This window comes from Leuciscus leuciscus, assembly GCF_965113295.1.
Source record: "Leuciscus leuciscus genome assembly, chromosome: 2".
NCBI classification, from domain to species: Eukaryota; Metazoa; Chordata; class Actinopteri; order Cypriniformes; family Leuciscidae; genus Leuciscus; species Leuciscus leuciscus.
In genome coordinates, this window is record NC_138726.1 from 8,130,585 (window position 1) to 8,150,627 (window position 20,043).

Below are 20,043 nucleotides of genomic sequence, written 5' to 3' on the forward strand. Positions count from 1 at the left end.
CAACCAAAATTCGGTACAATAGGGCTTAATAGGGAGTGGACAGGCTCTCCGTAGACGGGCTCTGATTGCACTGTGTTTCTGTCTTGAGTTCTTGGTTATTTGTCTTTGTTTAGATTTTATTTGCTTGCTTGAGTTGCCTTTATTTATTAAAACTGCTTTCATAATGACATAATCAAATTATAATGGAAAACTAAAACTAAAACCTTTTTTCATCTAGATGCCAAATATTGCTCATTTTCATTTGGTTTAACTTGATGTACTAAAATAACTAAAATTAAGGCTGTGTCCGAAATTGTCCCCATGAATGAAAATGAGTAAGTGAATTTGGACACTGAGTGCGCCGGAAGGGCTGCAGCTTTTGCATAGTTTGTGCTTGCTGTTTAATAATTATTTGAAACTTAGCAAACTGGTCACTCCAATAACTCTGTCATGGCAACTATGTATAAATCTTAATTAATCAATTTAATAACCGATTAAATAGGAATTTATACCTGTTTATCACATGGCTTGGTTGAATTCTAATGTAGAATGCGGTGTGTTATTTCTTGATAACAGACCGTTGCTAAGTATAACACACTGTTGCCATGAAAAACAGAGCGTTGCTATGAACACAGGTTTCTAACTGTAGAGACTGAACGGACTATTTTCTTTAGCGGAAGCAATAAAATCGTTTTTAAATCAATAAACTCCTTTTTGGTAGGTAGCCATGTAATAAGGGGGATAATGTAGAGCGAGGCGGTTGTTATAGCGAATACAACCCCTTCAGGCTGATTCAAGACTCCGCTTCGCGTCGGGGTCCTGATCAGCCTGTCGGGGTTGTATTCGCTATAACAACCGCCTCGCTCTACATTATCCCTTACATATTACAATGTAGCCACATTGGACCAGCGGTTTGGAAAATGGATCTATGAATGATTCAGCTGTGGGCGCCATCTTCTAATTAATTCGCCACAACCCTCACTGTGCATTATGGGTATTCTCTAGCTGCCGAGCATACAACAGTTGTACACTCATTCACGCAGTGCATTGTGGGATTAAAAGAGAGCACTCAATAACGTCCAGTATGGTTTCGGACACCGCTACAAATGGCTGTCCCCTCAAATAGAGCCCTATTTAAGGGTATTGGGGAGAATTCAGACACTGCTTGAAACTGAAACAAAAACTATATAAAAACTAAACAGAAATATTTCAAACAAAAACTCATAATGACAAAAATGACAAAACTAAAATGTAATGTAATGAAAATGTAAGATACAAAAATAAAAACTAATTCAAAGTATTAATAACAACTATAAGAGTACCTCAATGATACTAAAATAACACTGGTAACAATCAATAAAAGCTGTTTTGTTATGTCAGTCGCTTGATTTAAATGTATGCAGAATCCCGCTAGGTAGCTCCGCCCATTGTGAAATCGAATTGGTCCACAATCCTTCTCCACATCTGAATATTAAACACTAAGGGCCATATTTACTAAATAGGGCAAATTAGCGTGAAAGCGCAATCCCTTAAAAGCACCGATGAGAGTGGAAAGTTCTGTGCGTCATCTACTGACGATGCGCACATTAATGAACAGAGGCAGTCGGATCATTTTCATAATGACCAATGAAATCTACCAAGAGCAGCGCAAATTAGCGTCTGGTTTAAGACATGCTTTTTTGGGCGGTAAAAAGTGTAGCAAATACCAGTAAACTGACTAGCGCAAACCTTAGTAAATCGTGTTGCGTGATTCATGTAAAAACTCTCCTCCCATAAATTTTGCGTGTGAACGGGAAACTCCCACAACTGAATATGCAATAAGGTCAGCCGCAAAAATAACCCTGTCCATACCTTTTCAGCGCTAATTTTTCCACTGCGTGTCTTTAGTAAATCCTGACAGTAGTTTTTAAACGCCAATAGAGGATTAGCGTTGGAGCAAGCTGTTAGTAAATCTGGTCCTAAATCTGTTCTGATTGGCTATGGACAAACTTGCAGTTGGAAACCTATCCTGTTGCGTCTGGTTAGTGCATGACATGAGCGCCAACTTCCCGTTTTTGATGATTCTGAGCAGCACAGTCGATCAACAGGTCAGAGTCACATCCTCCAGTACTGAAACCACAAATACCCTTGACAACCCGACCCATTTATGAGCCCTCCCTCTATGTTTATGAATGTTTGTGTGCCTCAAAGATACTTTCGTCCTCGTTCGCTGCCATAAACGCGCAAAGAGGAAAGGATCCTTCTCAGGAAGCAAGACACGTCCGCAGCGGCCTCTTCATGAAAGAGAAGTAAAGACACAGGCTCCTGTCCTCCTCGTTCACATTCCCCCTCTCTGCCGGTGCATTAAGTCAGTCCACTGAAGACAGGTATCTTAAAACAAACCCCACCGCACTCATAATCAATGACAAAAACAGACGCACCGGACCAAAGGCTTTTTACTCACACATTTTCTTCTAAGGACACAAAAAAGTATTTTTTCTCCATCTTTATCATTGGTCGAGGCCTTATGGAGAGGATAATGCATTTGGTCCCTGTCGCGTCACAGCCCTCACAAAGCTCAGCGGCAATTTCAGGCTTCCATCCCATTTTTGCATTTAGTCCCTTTAGTCCTGCACCGCAGAGACTTTGCTTTGCTTGATACGGGGTGTACACATACACAAGCAAGCCAAAAACTGACAAAAACAGTCACAATGTAGTCATAAAAAGGATCGTACTGGGCAAAAAAATAAATAAAAAAATAACAGTATGATCCGATACATCAAGCTCATTTCTCCAGACTCCAATGCAGATGGTTGTTCTCCTCTCCCTCCTCCAAGCCAGGAGAGAGTATATCAGTCTGGAGGAAATAAATACACACTTATTACATTCTACGTGCTGCATACATTCACCTCCATAATGTATCGCAATGTTCGGTGTGGTGCATGCTGGGGTGAAAAATGAGAATGCAGAAGCACTGCAGAAAGAAAAAAAAAAGGATGTTTAGTGAGACTGAGCTTGGTTGCTACACACTACGGTAACAAATTTGACTTTACTATGGTAATAGTTAATAGAGGGACTATAGATGTGCATAAAAAAATAGCATTGGTTTTATTAGAGCAACCAGACGTGACTTCTTTTTCGGACCTAGATTGTTTAAAATGTCCGCGATTTGGGTTTGTTTAGATATTGACGTGCCTCTAGAATTCTCATTCATTCTATGTACACATATTTTGTATTGATTTTACTGTTCTTTGTAGATCCCGCCTTCTCGCTAACCACAATTGGTCGATTAGGTACAATGCCTGATGCTATTGGTCAAACTACTTTTCAATCATTATGTCTTCAGCAAATATGCTTTCACACTGTCGTGTCCCAGAATTTGTCCCATTCGCAAAAATGAAAATGCCTCACTCAAGCTGTATGTGTGGAAAAAACGCGAGACAGGTTCAGGTAGAGTAGCGAATGGCTGTCTCCATACTGCCCAAATGAAAAGGTAAATTCATGAAAAAATTCAACAAGAATTCCTGCGCTTTCATCCCGGTGCGTCTCAGTGGCCAAAAAAAGAGAAAATACAAACCATTTAGAAGCACAAAACATTAGCTAAGTTTGTGAGCTGAATTAAACACTAGTTAACATTAGTTAATTCATTAAGTATGAACTAGCAATGAACAATTTTTTGGTAACACTTTACAATAAGGTTCACAAGTAAACATTAGTTAATGTGTTAACCAACTATGAGCAATACATTTGTTACTGTATGGTTCATCTTTGTTAATGTTAGTAAAAAAAAATAAAGCTGTTCATTGTTTGTTCATGTTAGTTCACAGTGCATAATGTTAACAAGATTTTTTTTTTAAGTATTAGTAAATGTTGAAATTAACACGAACAAAGATTAATAAATGCTGTATAAGGGCAGTTCATTATTAGTTCATGCTAACTAATGTAGTTAACTAATGTTAACTAATGAACCTTGTTGTAAAGTGTTACCATTTTTTTTGTAATAAATGTATAAATAGAAAATAATGTCAATGTATGCATATACCAATACATTTTTAACAAGTTGCATATTTATGCAAATAGTATATTTATGCCTAGTTTAATGATTGCTAATGCATCAAATAACGTATTAATTAAGGCTAACAATTTCAGTTTCCTCTTACTTTGAAAAGCACAACATGGTCACCCAGTAGTTTGATTCATTTTCATAGAGTCTGGCTATCTTTCACTGTGCTGTACCATGAATAGTATAGTTGATAAAGAAACTGTGATTCTCAGAGTGCGAAGCTGTCCACCGTTGCAACCGCGTAAGCTACAGGGCTCACACGCAAGCCAATCACACATCTGTCATGCAACCGTCAAACCCCCTGCACAGCGTCCCGGCAGTTCTGCCCGCAAACAGTAGGTGTCTCTCTTTCACTGTGCATGGCCCTCATCCACCACCGGCCCCCTCCCCTGCCTCAAAAACCCCATCTCCACATAATATATACACCATCATTTGAAAATGGCAGCTTTTTGAAAATTCACCTTGATTATCAGACATTAAAAGTGACTTGAGCAGCGCTGAGTGTCTGGCTGGGGAGATGGTTGCAGACAGCCGAACAATGCGGCGGGAACGGCATTAACGCCTCGCTGGGCCATGCAGCCGCGCAGCCCTTTGTTCTCTCCCTCATCCAATTATTTTTAACGTGCGCCTCTTTCACAACAACAAGAGAGAATTTAATTTTAATGCACTCTGTAAGAAAAGCCCCCCAAAATACATCTATTCTTAAAAGGAGGAGGAAAGAATACGGACAAGGGGTTAAGAATTAATCAGGGAGCGTGCATGAGGCTGTAAAGTGCAGGCATTGCAATGTCTGCAACTGTAACCCTTAGAAAAACAAAAATACCAGATAAAATGGGTTTTGAGAATAATAATAATAAAAAAAAATAATCCAGGGACTCTTGCAGGAAGGTATGCACCCAAATATTTTTCTAATTGGACGAGCACTTTATCTTGCTGTCAGTGAGGTTATAAAAATGCGCACAGTTCCCAGAAGGAGAGAAGCAGCTCTATAGCCGGCCCTTTATTACTGCACGCTAGTGTCTGATATATGCTCCTGCCTTAACCTTTCATCTAAGCCCAACACACACACACACACACAAGCGTGTGTTTTATGCAGAAATGCACTGAAATTCGGTGTTGTTGTGAACGTTACAGGGGATCGTTGTGATTATATACTGGAAGTGCAGCAAAAAGGCATTTAGTAAATCATACGTTACATTAATATACTGTAGCCGTCTGGATGCAGTCACGTAAATGCACGCACACACACCTCAAAAACACAATTCAACCTGACAGAAAAAGCAAATTAGAATCCTGCGTGTTCTGCGCAAGGCTGTTGCCATCTAAGCTGCACTACGGCCAATTTTCTCAGCAGTATGAAATGATTGTTTTTTTCTTTCTTATCAGCGTCGAGGCAGCATCTACAGCAGTGAGAATTTAAAATGAAAAGCCCTTAGTTTTTGTCCCCAGGAACACAAAATAGACAAACATCCGAACGTGCACATGCACACACACACACACACAAAATTAGATCTTGGGTTCTAGGCTAGACAACTAACTGTTTGTGTGTAAGCCTCACTCTGCGGCACAGCAAAAGCAATTCTCTGGAGATGCTGAAATTAAAGGGCAGAATCCAGCCTGTTTATGGTTGGCACTCCGCTCTCCTCTCAATCAAATGTTTTATTAGCAATCATTCGGCACTCTCCGGGCCCTAACACTCCTCCGCCGGAGGAAGGAGGGGTTTCGGGATGGTGACCCCCGCTCGCACAGCTGCCTACAGATGCTGGACTGCACACAGCTGATTACTCCCACCTGGAGCCAGAGTCACCATTAACCTCCACGAGGGCTCAAGCGGCCAGCCGTCCCTACAGCTTCCCCAAGAGGACGGAGGGTTACGAGACACAACCAGCGAGACGCAAAGAATAGAGAGAAGAATAAGAAGAAAGAAACAGAATTCGGAGGGGGTCGCAAGGCAGTTTGAACCATGGTTTAGCAGTTAGTGCTATCGTGCTCATGTGGGACATGCAGGTTCAATTCTGGCAATGCTTTCACCCTGAAGTATGCGATCTGCCACATTTGGAACATAGAACTTTTAGTCTCTAATTGTGCTGCATCCCAATTCGCCTACATAAACTATGTAAAAACTACATACCTTTGACTGTGTAGGAGAAGCGTAGGTCTGTTTTACAACATACTACCACATCATTATTGTGGGCCCTATAATACACACGGTGCAATGCAGCGCCAGGCGCGACGCAAGTGTTTTTTGCTAGTTTCAGCCTGACGCAGTTATCATTTTTACGTCCTGCGAAGATTTTAATCGAGCTGTTCAGTCATAAATACTCAAGATTGCTGTGAAAATACAGACCGGAAGACAAAAGACAACGAGCGCAGCGCTAAAAAGGGGCGGGGCTACATAAGGTCTATATTAGGCGGGTCCACTTTGTCCCTTGCTTAGATGGTCTGCTGGCGCGCTTTAACCTCGTGCACGAGCAGATCCTTTTCCTCGCTAGAGAAGCGCTCAGTCTTTCCGCTTGCAAATTCCTCCATGTAAATAGCAATCCACTATGTCGTGATTTATTGCATGTCACGCCCAAAACACACCCATTCCTCATTAAGAGAATAGGGAACCCTTTTAGACCATGCGCTGCGTGCGCCAACCATTTTTCCCGTCGTTAAACTAGCAAAAGTGGATTCGAACATGCCCTAAGTGCACTTGCGCCGTGCGCTTTAGGGCGCTTTAGGGCCCTGTATCCAGTCGAAGATCTTTCATGTGAAGAACTCTCCTCATGTTTTTGCATGATGCATCAAAAAGTTGCATATCTAAAAGGTAATGGCCAAACACATCTTTATATCTTGCAGCTGAAATAAATATTATCAATTATGGTAACACTTTATTTTGATGTCCACTTTAGACAATCTACTAACTATAAGTAACTTTCCAACTACATGTCAACTTACTCTCATTAGAGTATTAGTAGACTAGTTAGCTCAAAATCTGCTAAAAATGTATTTTGATGTTCCCCCAATAGACATTCTACTGACTATAAGTAACTTTGTAAGTACAAGTACATAGTAACTACTAACCTTAAACCTTACACCTAACAGTCTACTACTACTCTAATGAGAGTTAGTAGACATGTAGTTGCAAAGTTCCATCAAAATAAAGTGTAAACTTGATTATTAAATACTCAATGTTTAATGGATAGTTTGTGAATTGGGACGCAGCAATGGATGTCATAACTTTGCTGATGGCTATTGGCACCACAAGAATGTGCACTGTCCCAGACACTTCACTAAGTCATACTGGAAAACATAATCTGTAAGGGTGTTTTCACACTTGGCATGTTTGGTTAGATTAAAACAAACTCTGGTGCGATTGCTCTGTTAGTGCGGTTCATTTGAATAAGTGTGAACGCTGCCATCTGAACCCTGGTGCACACCAAACAAGCGGACCAAGACCACTGGAAAGATGGGTCTCTGTCTGCTTCCAAACGAACTCTGGTGCGATTCGGATGGAATATGAACACCACACGGACAAGGACAAGGACAGAATGCTCAAGCATACCTGTTTTTTTCTTGTTATAGTCACGATGCTGCCCAACACAGTTCAGTACAGGTTCACAGTAGATCTTGGTTTGTGTTTGTGACAGAGGGATTCCTGCCGCTGCTTTGACTCTTTTACACATTTTATAAGCTCTTCACGAGTTCTCATATGGTGAAAATATCATCATATGTAGGCTACGCACATACAACAAGCTCATTTAGCCCAGCACACAGCATTGTTTTGGATGTTCGGTAAGTTCCGTCGCAAAATATATATAATAAAAGCAGTCTAATCAGGTTGTGAACATATATCTATGCCTTTAGGTTCGGTATCTTTAGTTGCCAAAAACTGACTAGGACTAAATGTTTTTTTTTTAGTTTTTTTTTTAGTTTCATGGCCCCCAGAATATTTTGTTATCTGAACATGCAATATATCAAAGGAAAGAAAAGACCCTCTGCTTAAAAAAAAAAGCGAAAAAAAAAAAGTTTTTTTCTAGCTTCATGCATTCTTTTTTTAGCAAAAAAACTGAGAAAATCGTGACTACATCTGGATCGGATTCATACCAATGATCAAAACTTAGATTGAGTAGATCGAGTCCATCAACACCCCTAATGCTTGCACAGTCCTGTACCTTCCTATAAACCACAGTTCTATAATTCAGTAACATTAAGCAGTTTTGATTTATATGCTGTTTAATGTGGATGATCGCGTTATTTTACATATGCATATGCTTACATATGCTATCGCTTGTTTCTGCTGCTTCTTCACCTGTGTTTTGATCAGGAGATTCTGTACTCTTTCAGAAGATGCATAAAAGAGCTCCCTACTGTATAACAGTGGAAACAAGGAAAGCCGGAAATGTCAGTCAATGGCGGGGAAAGGGTTAAGAAAGTGTGGGGTAGTAAAAGACAGTTACCTGCTGACAGACTGAACTATGCTGAGATTTCAGCCTGGACACTTTCTCCTCCAGCCACTGTATCTGCTCAGCCTGTGAACACACATGCACAAAGATCATGAAATTCACATCACAAATGTTTACCATCAAACACAGATATGTTTTGAGAAGGAGACAATAACCAGAGCAAAGATGGTAGCTCAGAACAAACAAAAGCAGTGAGAAAATGGCTGCACTGTTCAGTCATAATGAGAAGCGGAGGTGTGTGTGTGTGTGTGTGTGGTGTGTCAGGTTCCCTGCTCTGCTCTCATCACATCTGCTGTCAGTAATCTGTTCCTGAGCCAGCAGTGCTGGGATTAAGTGCAGTCTGCAGATAAAGGATGTATGCGTCATTAAAACACACAAGACCGACACGTACACACTCACAGAGCCACCGGTGAGTAATAATGTGGCCACAGTTTCAATCACAAACGCAGCTTCATTTCTATGTGAAAATCATGGCCGTTCAGAGTGTGGAAGTCTCAGATGTGAAGTTCTTTCAAACAGCAAACTGTCCATCTGTGCATTGGAGAAATAATGATTTTAAAAGGGATAGATCACCCACATTTTTTTATTTTTGGTAACATTTTATTTAACAGTGTCTTTGTTACAAGTTACATGTACTTGCTAATAACAGAAAATGATGCATAATTAATTGCATCAAACCCTAATCCTAACCCTATATTAATTACTGGTTGTTAATAACAAGGACACCTTAAAATAAAGTGTAACCAATTTCTCTTATGTACTCACCATAATGTATTTCTAAACTCTATTTCTTTCTTTCCAAAAAAGGACAAAACTCTCCGTAAAGTAGTCCATGTGACTTATGGCCTGTTTACACCTGGTCACTTCATGTGTTTTTACTGATCGGAGAGCTATGTGATTTGTTAAAACAGTTCCATTTACACTTGGCCACATAGATGTCTCTGCAAAAACAAATATAAATCCAATCTTCAACTCCCGCTCTATATGCAAATTTAACAGAGTTCACGATATGTATTGAGAAAAGCACTATAGAAATAAATGTGAATTGAATTGAATCTGCGGCTATGCGTGTTGCACTAGACCTGTCATATCTCGCTATAACATGTCATATAGCATCTCCAATAATGCTCTCACATGCTTTTTTTTTTTTTTTTTTTACATTTTGGGATGAGTAAAATTTACATATGTGCCTTCAACCCCCAAATACATTTAAATCCATCTCGAAAGCATTTCAGAGGGCATTTACTCCTGGTGACCAGGTGTAAACAGACACTTATATGTCATATAAGTATGAGATTTGAGTATGATGATGGGGAATTTACGATGACTAGGAATTTTGATCTGTCCCTCACATCATGCTATTCTATGGCTTTAGAGGAATATAGAGTAAAGGACTTATGGACCACTTTATGGTACTTTTATGGTGCCTTTTAGACATTTTTCGAGCTTGGTAATCTAAAGTCACGGTATGATTGTTAAAAAAAATCTTCATTTTATGTTCCACATAAGAAATTAAGTTTGGGACGTCATGAGAAATAATGAACACAGTTTCATTTTAGGGTGAGTTATGCCTTTAAGGAAACAATGATGTCCATGTGTATACATTTTAGGTCTGATTCTTAGCAGGAAAATGCTGAAAAATACTATACTTCTCAATAGAGGAAATTTGATTAAGGCTCCAGATCATGAACAAAAGATAATAGTCACAGAGAATAAGCGCATATGAACTCTCACTGATATCCTGACAAGGAGATCAAAAGCTTTCTGCCATGCACTATTCCATTTAATACAAAATTCAGCCCTTCTGGAAAAAATCTAAATAAAAGGCAATTCTGAACAAAATAAAGAACACAAATTTAAAAACAAATTTATATTTTAACTACTGGCCAGTAAATATTAATATACCAAACTTTTTTCTACATTTACATTTATTCATTTAGCAGACGCTTTTATCCAAAGCGACTTACAAATGAGAACAATAGAAGCAGTTAAACTAACAGTAGGACAACAATATGCAAGTGCTATGCAAGTGTAGGACAACAATAGACGAAGTTCTACTCATTTTATTGTCAAATTAGTGTAACGGAGGTCAGCTAGGAAGAGCCGTGCAGGTAAACCTCACTCCCTTGGCCTCAAGAGGCATGCTAGCGACTAGAGACTGTGTTTTTTTATCTTCCATGTTAACGCGCCCGCCTCTCATGCCGGAAACGTATGTTCAAATCCCGCTCAGAGTGGGGCGAGTAGAACCAGAGGGGTTACATTGATGCCGTGACTTAGGGTTATTTCACATTAGCATGAATAAAATAAAATAAAATTCTAACATCTGCAAGAACATAAAAGACAGTACACTGGTAAGCGTAACAACTCTCCCCTGTCTGCTGATATTTTTAGTTTTTTCTTTAACAAGTTTCTCTATCTTAAACATCTGTCAGTAGAAAGTGTGTTCAGAAAAAAATTGAATAAAAAAACTATTTACAAAATCTAAAGTCTGCAGAATTGCTTGAGAAAACTCAGTAAAACGAGTAGAGGTCAACTGGATAAACAGAATAGCATTAAAGGGATAGTTTACTTTGAAATAAAATTTTGGTATGTTTTAGCTTACCTCAAGGGCATCCAAGATGTAGGTGTCTTTTTTTCCGCAGTAGTTTCAATTTTGATGGCCTAAGACACGAAACGAGCGGTTTGTGTGAGAAAATTAACAGTATTTATATAGTTTTTACCTCTTGAACACAGCCACGTCCAAGTGATCTGAGGGCGCGCGCGCTTCCTGGTCATGTGACGTGTGCGCAGACTGGTGCATAGATATATACACTAGATGTCGCCTTGGCTACTGAAGTTCATTGGAACGAAACCGCGCCCTCAGATCACTTGGACGTGGCTGTGTTCAAGAGGTAAAAACGATATAAATACTGTTCGTTTTCTCACACAAACCGCTCGTTTCGTGTCTTAGGCCATCAATGTGTACTTACGATGGGGAATTGTTTAATTTGGACGATGGGGAATTTTTTTAATTTGGACTCTGTGCATGCTCTTTGAGACAGTGACCATCGACCTGCATTATATGACTGACAGACAATAACGGTTTGACCTAAAAATATCAAAATTGAAACTACTGCGGAAAAAAAGACACCTACATCTTGGATGCCCTTGAGGTAAGCTAAAACATACCAAAATTTAATTTCAAAGTGAACTATCCCTTTAACCGCAGTAATGACTCCCAGACCATGTGACATTACAGAGAGGTGAGAGCCTATGAGCAAGCAGCAGATGGTATATGAATGACAGAAACTGTAAGAAAGGTATTACAGTATTTCCATGGTTGCTTGGACATATCCTATGGTATTCACTGAAGTACCCTGGAATACCATGTGTATACTATGGTTTATAAATATTTATCATTCAGGACTATGGTATCACCAGCTGATAGCATCACTGCATCATGGTACCAGTATTATTTTATTATATTAATATTTTAAATTAGATTTTTTTTAAATAAATTTTTTTCAGTTTGTTTAGTTTGAGTTCTTGAAGTACTTCAAGGAAAAGGGGTGGTTGATTATGATTTAACTTTTTTAAATTTAGTTAGTGTGTAATGTTGCTGTTTACGCATAAACATCTGCAAAGTTACGACACTCAAAGTTCAAAGCAAAGGGAGATATTTTCTTTTACAGAAATCGCTTTTTAAGGACTACAACAAACGGCTGGTAGGGACTACAATGAGGTTCTTCACGGGTTAGTGACATCACTAACCCTACAATTTACATAAACCCTGCCCCCGGGAACGTGATTTATAGATTATCATGACAGAATATGCTAATCAATGACTAGAAGATAGTTAACTCAACATCAGCTACATAAATTCATCAACTAACCATTCAGAAATGTCCTGTTGCTTCTACATGTTGTCACTTCTTCTTGATTCTCTCCATCATTGTCTGACTCCGGTTTGAACGTAAAATGCTGTCTGTGTGAGGCACCGGCTCAGCTGGGCTCGAACAATGGACAGCTCATTCTCAAGTTCGTGACATTTCTTCCTAGCTTCTTGGGCCTCTTTGCACTTTTCCAACACCATGGACCGGACCAAACTAAGCTCCACAGAGATTCTGTCCACCTACAGGGCGGCGCCAGACATGAGAAACATAATGCAATAGAATCTTCTTTCCAAGGGCACATACAGACACACTCATTCAATCTGACCCTTGGTGGAGGTGACCTCCTTGCAATCAGCCCCGTGGAACACTTATTTCCCAGCTATAATCAGACTCGCTCACTAAGGCCTGACCTTTTCTCAGCAGCCCCTCAGCCATGGCTATGTATAACTCCAATATAAAACCCAGCCCCCTAGAGAGAGACATCTGCTAGAGCTCAGATCCACGGCCATACAGGTTAATTAGGGAGAGAGAGCACAAGCTCACCGCTGCACAAACAAGCTAGAAAGATCTCGGACTATATGAAAGGAATGATATATGTAAGTTGCACCTACTATCAAAGTATTTACTGTGGCACAGGGTTATATTTTCAAATTATTATTTTTTTTGCACCATTCTCATGATAACAAACTAAATGAAAGAAACAGCTTGAAACCTATAAAGCAAGGTGGCCTTCAAGTTCATTATGCGGTCCTCTTTATAACATTTCAAGCACTTATTTTCTAATCATGCAGACATAGCTCCTAAATTCTTGAATTATGATGACAGACCAAATTCTACAAAATTGGTGGCTGAGCTTACATGTCAATAAAGCTCCAATAAAATATGACATTATGATAAATGCTAAATTTTTTGTGAATATTTGACATCAACAATGGTACTTCATTCTCCACCTGCACCTTCACCAGATTCCCTTTCACCTCTGAGAGCTACAAGAGAGCAGACACACTTCATATAGCTCTCATATAGTATGCAATTTTACTAAAGCAATAAATACTTTTGACAGATCATGTGCACTTGAAGGCAAGTGGCCTAGAATAGCTGTTTTATTCTACATAGAGTGGATAGCATGATCAGAGCATTACGTCCTCTGGCTTTATTTAGAGCTGATATTAACATCCTGTTCAGGTGATCTCACTTTGAAAAGGTATAATGCTAAATATAAATAGGGTTCTAAATGTTTTGAGATTGGTTTACTTCAACCACATTCTAAAGTGGACAAAAACGCACATGACCACATTGCAAACCAAGGCCATAACCACTCCTGACAAAGAGCAGGGCAAATCCACCTATAATAATTTACTCTTCACAGATACTGGACATGAATTCCAGTGTGACACTTCACATTTAACAGTGAAAGAGTAAGATGTAAGTAGCTAAACACTTTTTACGGTAGAAATGTTAAGCGAACGACAGTAATATCCAGTAATGCAAACAACTTGACTTTGTTGGTCAAATTTCTCAGGATCAACCGATACGGAACTAAACATCCAGATAGTTCTCCCCAGCTCATTTATTGCAGAGTAACTGAATCAGTCACATGCCTGTGAATACGATATTTAAAATGGCATTGGTAACCAAAACCGTGATCCACACCAATTGGTGCCAGTATAATAATATCATATCATTGAATCATGAAGAAAAAAACAAAATACTTAGTGCACCTTGTGGTACTTCTATTCTTGCTCAAGTCTTTGGAACAGAAAATATTACACATGTAATTCAGTCTCACAAAGTAATGAATCTCATTTCAAATAGTTTGAAGCTGTGAACATAGAGATAATAAAGGTGCCTCACATGATAACAAACAAGCTGCGTCTGGAGCGTAAAAAAAGCCTGTGAACTTAAATGTGAGAGTGTTAGTAAACAAGGGCACTGTGAGTGTGAGGTTGTTCTCTCAGCAATCAGTGTAGAGCTCCCCTAACAAGTCTGCCATGACGCCTAGCGACAGGTGACACAGCCACTGGTGACGGACAGCACTGGCCTGAGCTCTGATTGGTCAGCAGTCCGATCCAGGAGGGGAGGGCTGAGAGTCTCACTGCAGCAAACACTAGCTTGTAGCAACATGTCTAATATCACAAACTGTTCGATGCATTTAAATTATGCATGTACAGTATTACATTTTACAACCTAAAAGAAAGAAAAATCACAATATTCAGAAGAGATCTCTAAAATGTCTCACACTGTGTTCAGATTTACAAAGATTCCAAAGTCTGCAAAAATCTAACTTCAACCTGTATTCTCATATCAAGATCACACACACATATAAATACAACTGACTCATTTGAGAAATATCTTAGATAAAAGTTGATACATAAAAGAAACATTACTTAGTCTCCTGAGCTCGGTTTTGTGTCATGTTTTAAGTATCTATCTGCATTTTTGGGATCTCAGGGATCATATTCCCTGGCATCTGGCAAGAAAAAATTCTGAGACCCTCCTCACCTCAACAGGGGAGGGACAAACACCTGTCTCAAAGAACTCTCACTTCAGTCCAGCTGCCAGCTGTTCAACACATGTACTGCACGGTCTACAGCAAACATGGAATATAACAAGTTTAGCAGAGTTACTTAGGCAAACAAAGAGTTTACTTGATACATAAAAACAACAGATTTCAGACCCAAAAAACTGCATATTAAGCATTTTACCATCATGTGCAAGTCAAAACAATCGTCCTCATATCAAAGTAACAACTGCAACTCAAAAGCCGCTGTCATTACAGCAAGTACCACTTGTAATGTATGAAAAAACAGAAGCTTTCAGTTCATTATGGTAGCTTGGATTGGGATCATTTCATTCGTGAGTTTTTTTTTTCTCTCAAAGCCTTTTCAAAATCATCCCTGACTGAACATTTGCTATTGGTAAACTTTGTGTGTAACAGCACAAGCCAATTTGTTATAATTACAGCTATTCTTCTTATGTGAAATCATCCTTCTTAGAAGAAGAGAAAAATACACAAATTACTGCAAATGCAGTGGTCTGAGATCAAAGTATCTCACAAAGAAGAGCCCAAAACAAAAGCATGGAGATTGAGAGAGCGAGAGAGAGAGAGAGAGAGAGAGAGAGAGAGAGAGAGAGAGAGAGAGAGAGAAAAGGCCTGAGCAGCCTGGGCCTGGCCGTGAAGCTTTTACCTGAGCTCGTAGCTCCTGATCTTTCTTCCTGGCATTTTGTAGCTGCCCGTGAAGCTGCTGGTTGCGGTCGTGTCCCCTCTGGAGCTCCTGCTGGCTTTCTTGCAGCTCTCTCTGCAGATCCCACAGCCTCTGCTCTTGGACGTCCAGCTATCCAACCACAATAGAGGGCAGGGCGCAGAGGAAGAGAAAATCAATCCACTACAAAGAGTCTCCTTCTCTGCTCGCCTGCCCGTTTCGCAGAACCCGCCATGACTAGAGCTCCGGCAAAGAGGAACTGGTGTCCATCTGGCCCCCATCGCATCCCAAACATTGAGCAACCTTAAGCGGTTCTACCCTTCACATACACCCAGACACTCTAGACAGGCTAGGACAGCCCTGCACTGAATGCAGAAACAAAAATCAATGCTTCTTAAACAAATGTGAAATCGCAGCTCTTTGTTTGAAAGAAAGAGCAAGAGAACAAGCAACACTTCTGTAGACAAATCTTTTCAATTTACGGTTACATACACAAGCAGTTTGCGACACGTCAATCCATTACCCACTTTTTGCAACAAAAAGTATTCATTAATGGTGTTATTTTTCAAATCATTACAGCAAGGCCCACCACGTCACATCAAAAATAAATAATTATTATTGTAATTAGCACAATATGGTCACCTGCGAAAGAGAACGGAGAGGCGGGGAAGATGGGAGTCAAGAAAAGGAGAAAGGAGGAGGTTTGGCAAACCCCTTGTTCCGGTCCAGTCCGACATGATCAAGCATCCTCATCTGCATTTCAAGTTGTCGCACGATGACAGCCACATATCCAAAATGGGGGCCCAGGGACTCCCCGCAACGATCAATTAATCAGCCGCACTCATTAGAGGCCCAAGAGTAATCCACAAATTCGCCTAAGTCACCTAAATCAAACGGTCGCCCCTCGCTTTACCCATTGATTGTGGTCTGGTGACAAGCACTTCAAACCTTGCCTCGTCTTCTCATCCGTCTGTTGGCATAGCGAAAGCTCGAATTCCTGCCAGATTGTAGACTAAAACGATGAGGGAAGAATGAGAATCGTTTCCCTTTAATCCTAAAAACCCAGCTCATCCTTTTGCTCTGCTTTTCGGTGTGTGATGCAAGCCGATAACCCTGCTCTTTCTTTGCCTTACAATTGCGCTCTCTCTCCATTCTCCCCTCCTAAACTGATCAATACTTCATTTAAATCATGACATTAGCACACTACAACTGGAAAAAAGCTGAAAGGAATAGCAAAACGCTTCTTGTGGCAAATGGAGGGTTGGAAAATGGATCATACATTCGAATAGTAACCATAATTGTTTGTTTATATGTAAAAAACAAAGGTTGAAATGCATGTGACGCTCAGGACCAACATCATTGTTTTATTTTCAGCTCCCAAGACTGACTGATCAATATCGCATTTGAATCCAGAGAGAGGGGCAATACCGCTTTAGCTCTCAACGGTAAATGAAATGCAAATAGCTCTGCCGTAATCAACACGTATTTCAGACGTTATCATCCCGTCCCGCTGAAACAAACCCTAATGATATTTCATACACAAAGAACATGTAGCCATACGCATTGGCGGTGGCGTGGTATGCGCCGTCATGCATTTGTTTATTCATGCAGGATGCTGTAAGAATAATCAGAGCGCTATGCAAACACTCCACACTTAAGACTTGAAGGGATGGTAATCATCGACGCAGGGGGGTGTGGGAGCAGAAAGAAGAAGAAGAAGAAGAAGAAAAAAGGTAATTTCCTGTCGCGGATCTGCATAACAGGCGCACGCGAGAGTCTTATCTGCCTAATGGTCATTAGCGGAGCTTATTTACCTGAACGCTTTGGGCGTCACGGGCCTGATGAGAGAGGAGCAGGTCTTGCCGGAGTCTTTGGATGTTCGCGTCCCGAAGTGACAACTGCGGTTCGGGTTTCACATCCCAAACGTGGCGGTGAGGAAGGAATGGAGGGCGTGAGGGGTTTTTGAGAGTAAAGAGAGGGAGGTGGAGAGAGAGGGAAGGGAAGAGTGAATCACTCCAGGAACATGCACTTACATATAGTCGGGTGCCAATGTCAACCAATGAGCAATTAGGCAGACAAGACCAAAGTTATTGATCGGGTTTGGGGCTCTTTCCCAGGCTAACTAAGCTGAGTATGTGTGATGGCTGAAGAAGCAGTAGGGAAAAAGAGGAGGGGGAGAATTTCGAAGGGCTACTCCCTCTAGCTCTCACTGGGCCTGTGGTCTCGAAGAGGGCCAGGTCATTTAACCCTCTATTGATCTTCCTCCTAAACTACCCCCTTCCCTAAACAGATGTGCATGTAAAATGTATACACTTAATGTAGGTCACACACCTGTCAATACATTACACAGTCAGATGTGTCTGCAAGACTGCTGGGGAAATGGTCCCATGTTTTGCAGACATCAGGGTTCTTGGGAAGATATAACCCTGAGTGTGCATCATAGGTTACCTACCAGATCGCAGACTTTAGCATTGCTTATGGATGTGCTTGAGGGTACACACCATTAATATGAGATGAGTGAAACCAAGGTTGTAAGGGATAGAAGTAGAGTCTTTTCAATTGGCTGTAGAGACTTTAAGGGATAGTTCACCCAAAAATGGAAATTCTGTCAACATTTACTCACCCTCGTGTTGTTCCAAAACTGCATGATGTTCTTTCTTCTGCATAACATAAAGAAAGGTATTTTGAAGATTGGTTCAATGTCAGTGGGGTCCTTATCAATTTGGTTGTATGGACAAAAAAAGGACATTTTGTGTTTCACTGAAGAAAGAAAGTCATACAATACGACATGAGGGTGAGGAAAATGTTTAATTTTGGGGTGAACTATTCCTGTAGGTTCACAAACTTCTTTTAAATTTTGGATTTTAGGTGTCTGTCATACTCACATCTATAAAGTAAATTTCTGCACTGCTAATAAAAGGTCTAAGGACAGAAAATTAAGGGCATTGAGTGTCAAAAACTGTGTCTAACAGTGTGAATTGTGGCCATACCTCAGTCTTCAACAGCTGTGTTCCTCTGAGGGCTGTGAGATCAGTGGAAGCCTAAAGAGGAAGACAATGCATCCGATGAGACTATGAAAGAAAAATGACCATTAATGTCTCTACATTAGCTCAATTGTTTCTGCTAGACAGGGAATAAATGGAAAGTAAATTGAGACAATCATTAAACAGGACAGGTCATAAAAAGATTAGATAGTTTGACAGTTTTATGAGAAGGTAAGGTTAGTTCATGTTGTAAAAGTCATGTGATGCAAATCCCTTAAAAAAGAATTAATTCATGATGATTGTAAAATCTACCTTGAAAATATAGTTTAAAACTTAAAACAATAATAATGTAAACATGGATTCTAGTACTTTTAACTTGATGGTTACACCACATGAGATTTTTAGAGTCATTAAGTTTTTATTTTTAAATAATACAATTTTATAAATTTTCAAATAGATTTTCTACAACTTGGCACATGTATTTTTTTATCTCTTACATTATAATATATACATTATATAATATATAATATACATTACATACACATACATAATATAACACGTGTAAACATTATATATTAAAATACCAAAATTGCAAAGTCAGGCATTTCAATTCATTTTGCAACCAACCTCAGCTGCAACCCACAATCATTTTACAGCTCTATGTTCCTACTGTATATCAACAACATTTGTTTCTTTTCTCTTTTTTTTTTCTCCAAAGGAGTTTTAGGAGAAACATCAGAGATAGAGTTGATTAGAATAACACTAAAGAGATGTACTATAAACACGTCCAACGATACAGAGACGAAAGAGAATGAACTCAATAAGACAGGGAAAAACATCTATTCTCCCAGAGAGTGTGTAATTGAAGACATGTCTTTTATGAGATATGCTTTGTTGTGAAAGCAGAAAATTCATAAGAAAGTTTTACAAGAAAGAAGGCAGAAGAGTTCACAAGTGCTGGTGAGAGGAGATGAAGACGACACGCTCGTATTGACCCTTTCCTCAATAATGTCTCTGGAGAACAGTTAGTTAACACTGATTGTCTACAATCCTGCTCAATCCTGACAAGTGTGGCCTCGGCCAACTCCACTTCAACACAATCAATTATTTCCTCACTACCCATGGCCAAGAACATCCTTAAAGCACACAATCTGCACCAGAGAAACACTCCATTAGGAAGGTGAGGAAAGAACATTAGGAGCCTGCTTTTCTCATTGCCGGGAAAATGCTGCCTTGTGATGCTGCATTATGTTGTGGATTCGTTTTTAATAGCGACATTCTGATTACATCATCAAAATGACGTTTACTCCTACCACGGATTCATACAGAGATAGTGTACAATAGTGATGTTCAGGTATTTACTAGAAAGCCATGCTCTTTTGCATAGCTTGTTGTCTCTCTGAGTTTTTCCGTCGGTGTGTTTTTGAAAATCAATGGTGATATTTCCAGAGAGGCAGACATGATAATGAAAGAGAGAGGCGAGAAAATGCAACCCTCAGAGGTGATTGCTCATTC

At 39.8% G+C, this 20,043-nt stretch overlaps 1 protein-coding gene across 1 annotated transcript in view; it reads right to left on the bottom strand.

Moving 5' to 3' along the window:
• Window positions 1–20,043, bottom strand: part of pmfbp1 (polyamine modulated factor 1 binding protein 1) — a 220,747-nt gene that overhangs the window by 84,533 nt on the left and 116,171 nt on the right. The window contains exons 4-7 of the mRNA XM_082161301.1: window positions 18,535–18,585; window positions 17,359–17,442; window positions 15,530–15,676; window positions 8,464–8,535 (exon numbers count right to left, since the gene is read on the bottom strand). Of these exons, the coding sequence (XP_082017427.1) occupies window positions 8,464–8,535; window positions 15,530–15,676; window positions 17,359–17,442; window positions 18,535–18,585 (354 nt within the window). The remainder of the gene's footprint in view (window positions 1–8,463; window positions 8,536–15,529; window positions 15,677–17,358; window positions 17,443–18,534; window positions 18,586–20,043) is intronic.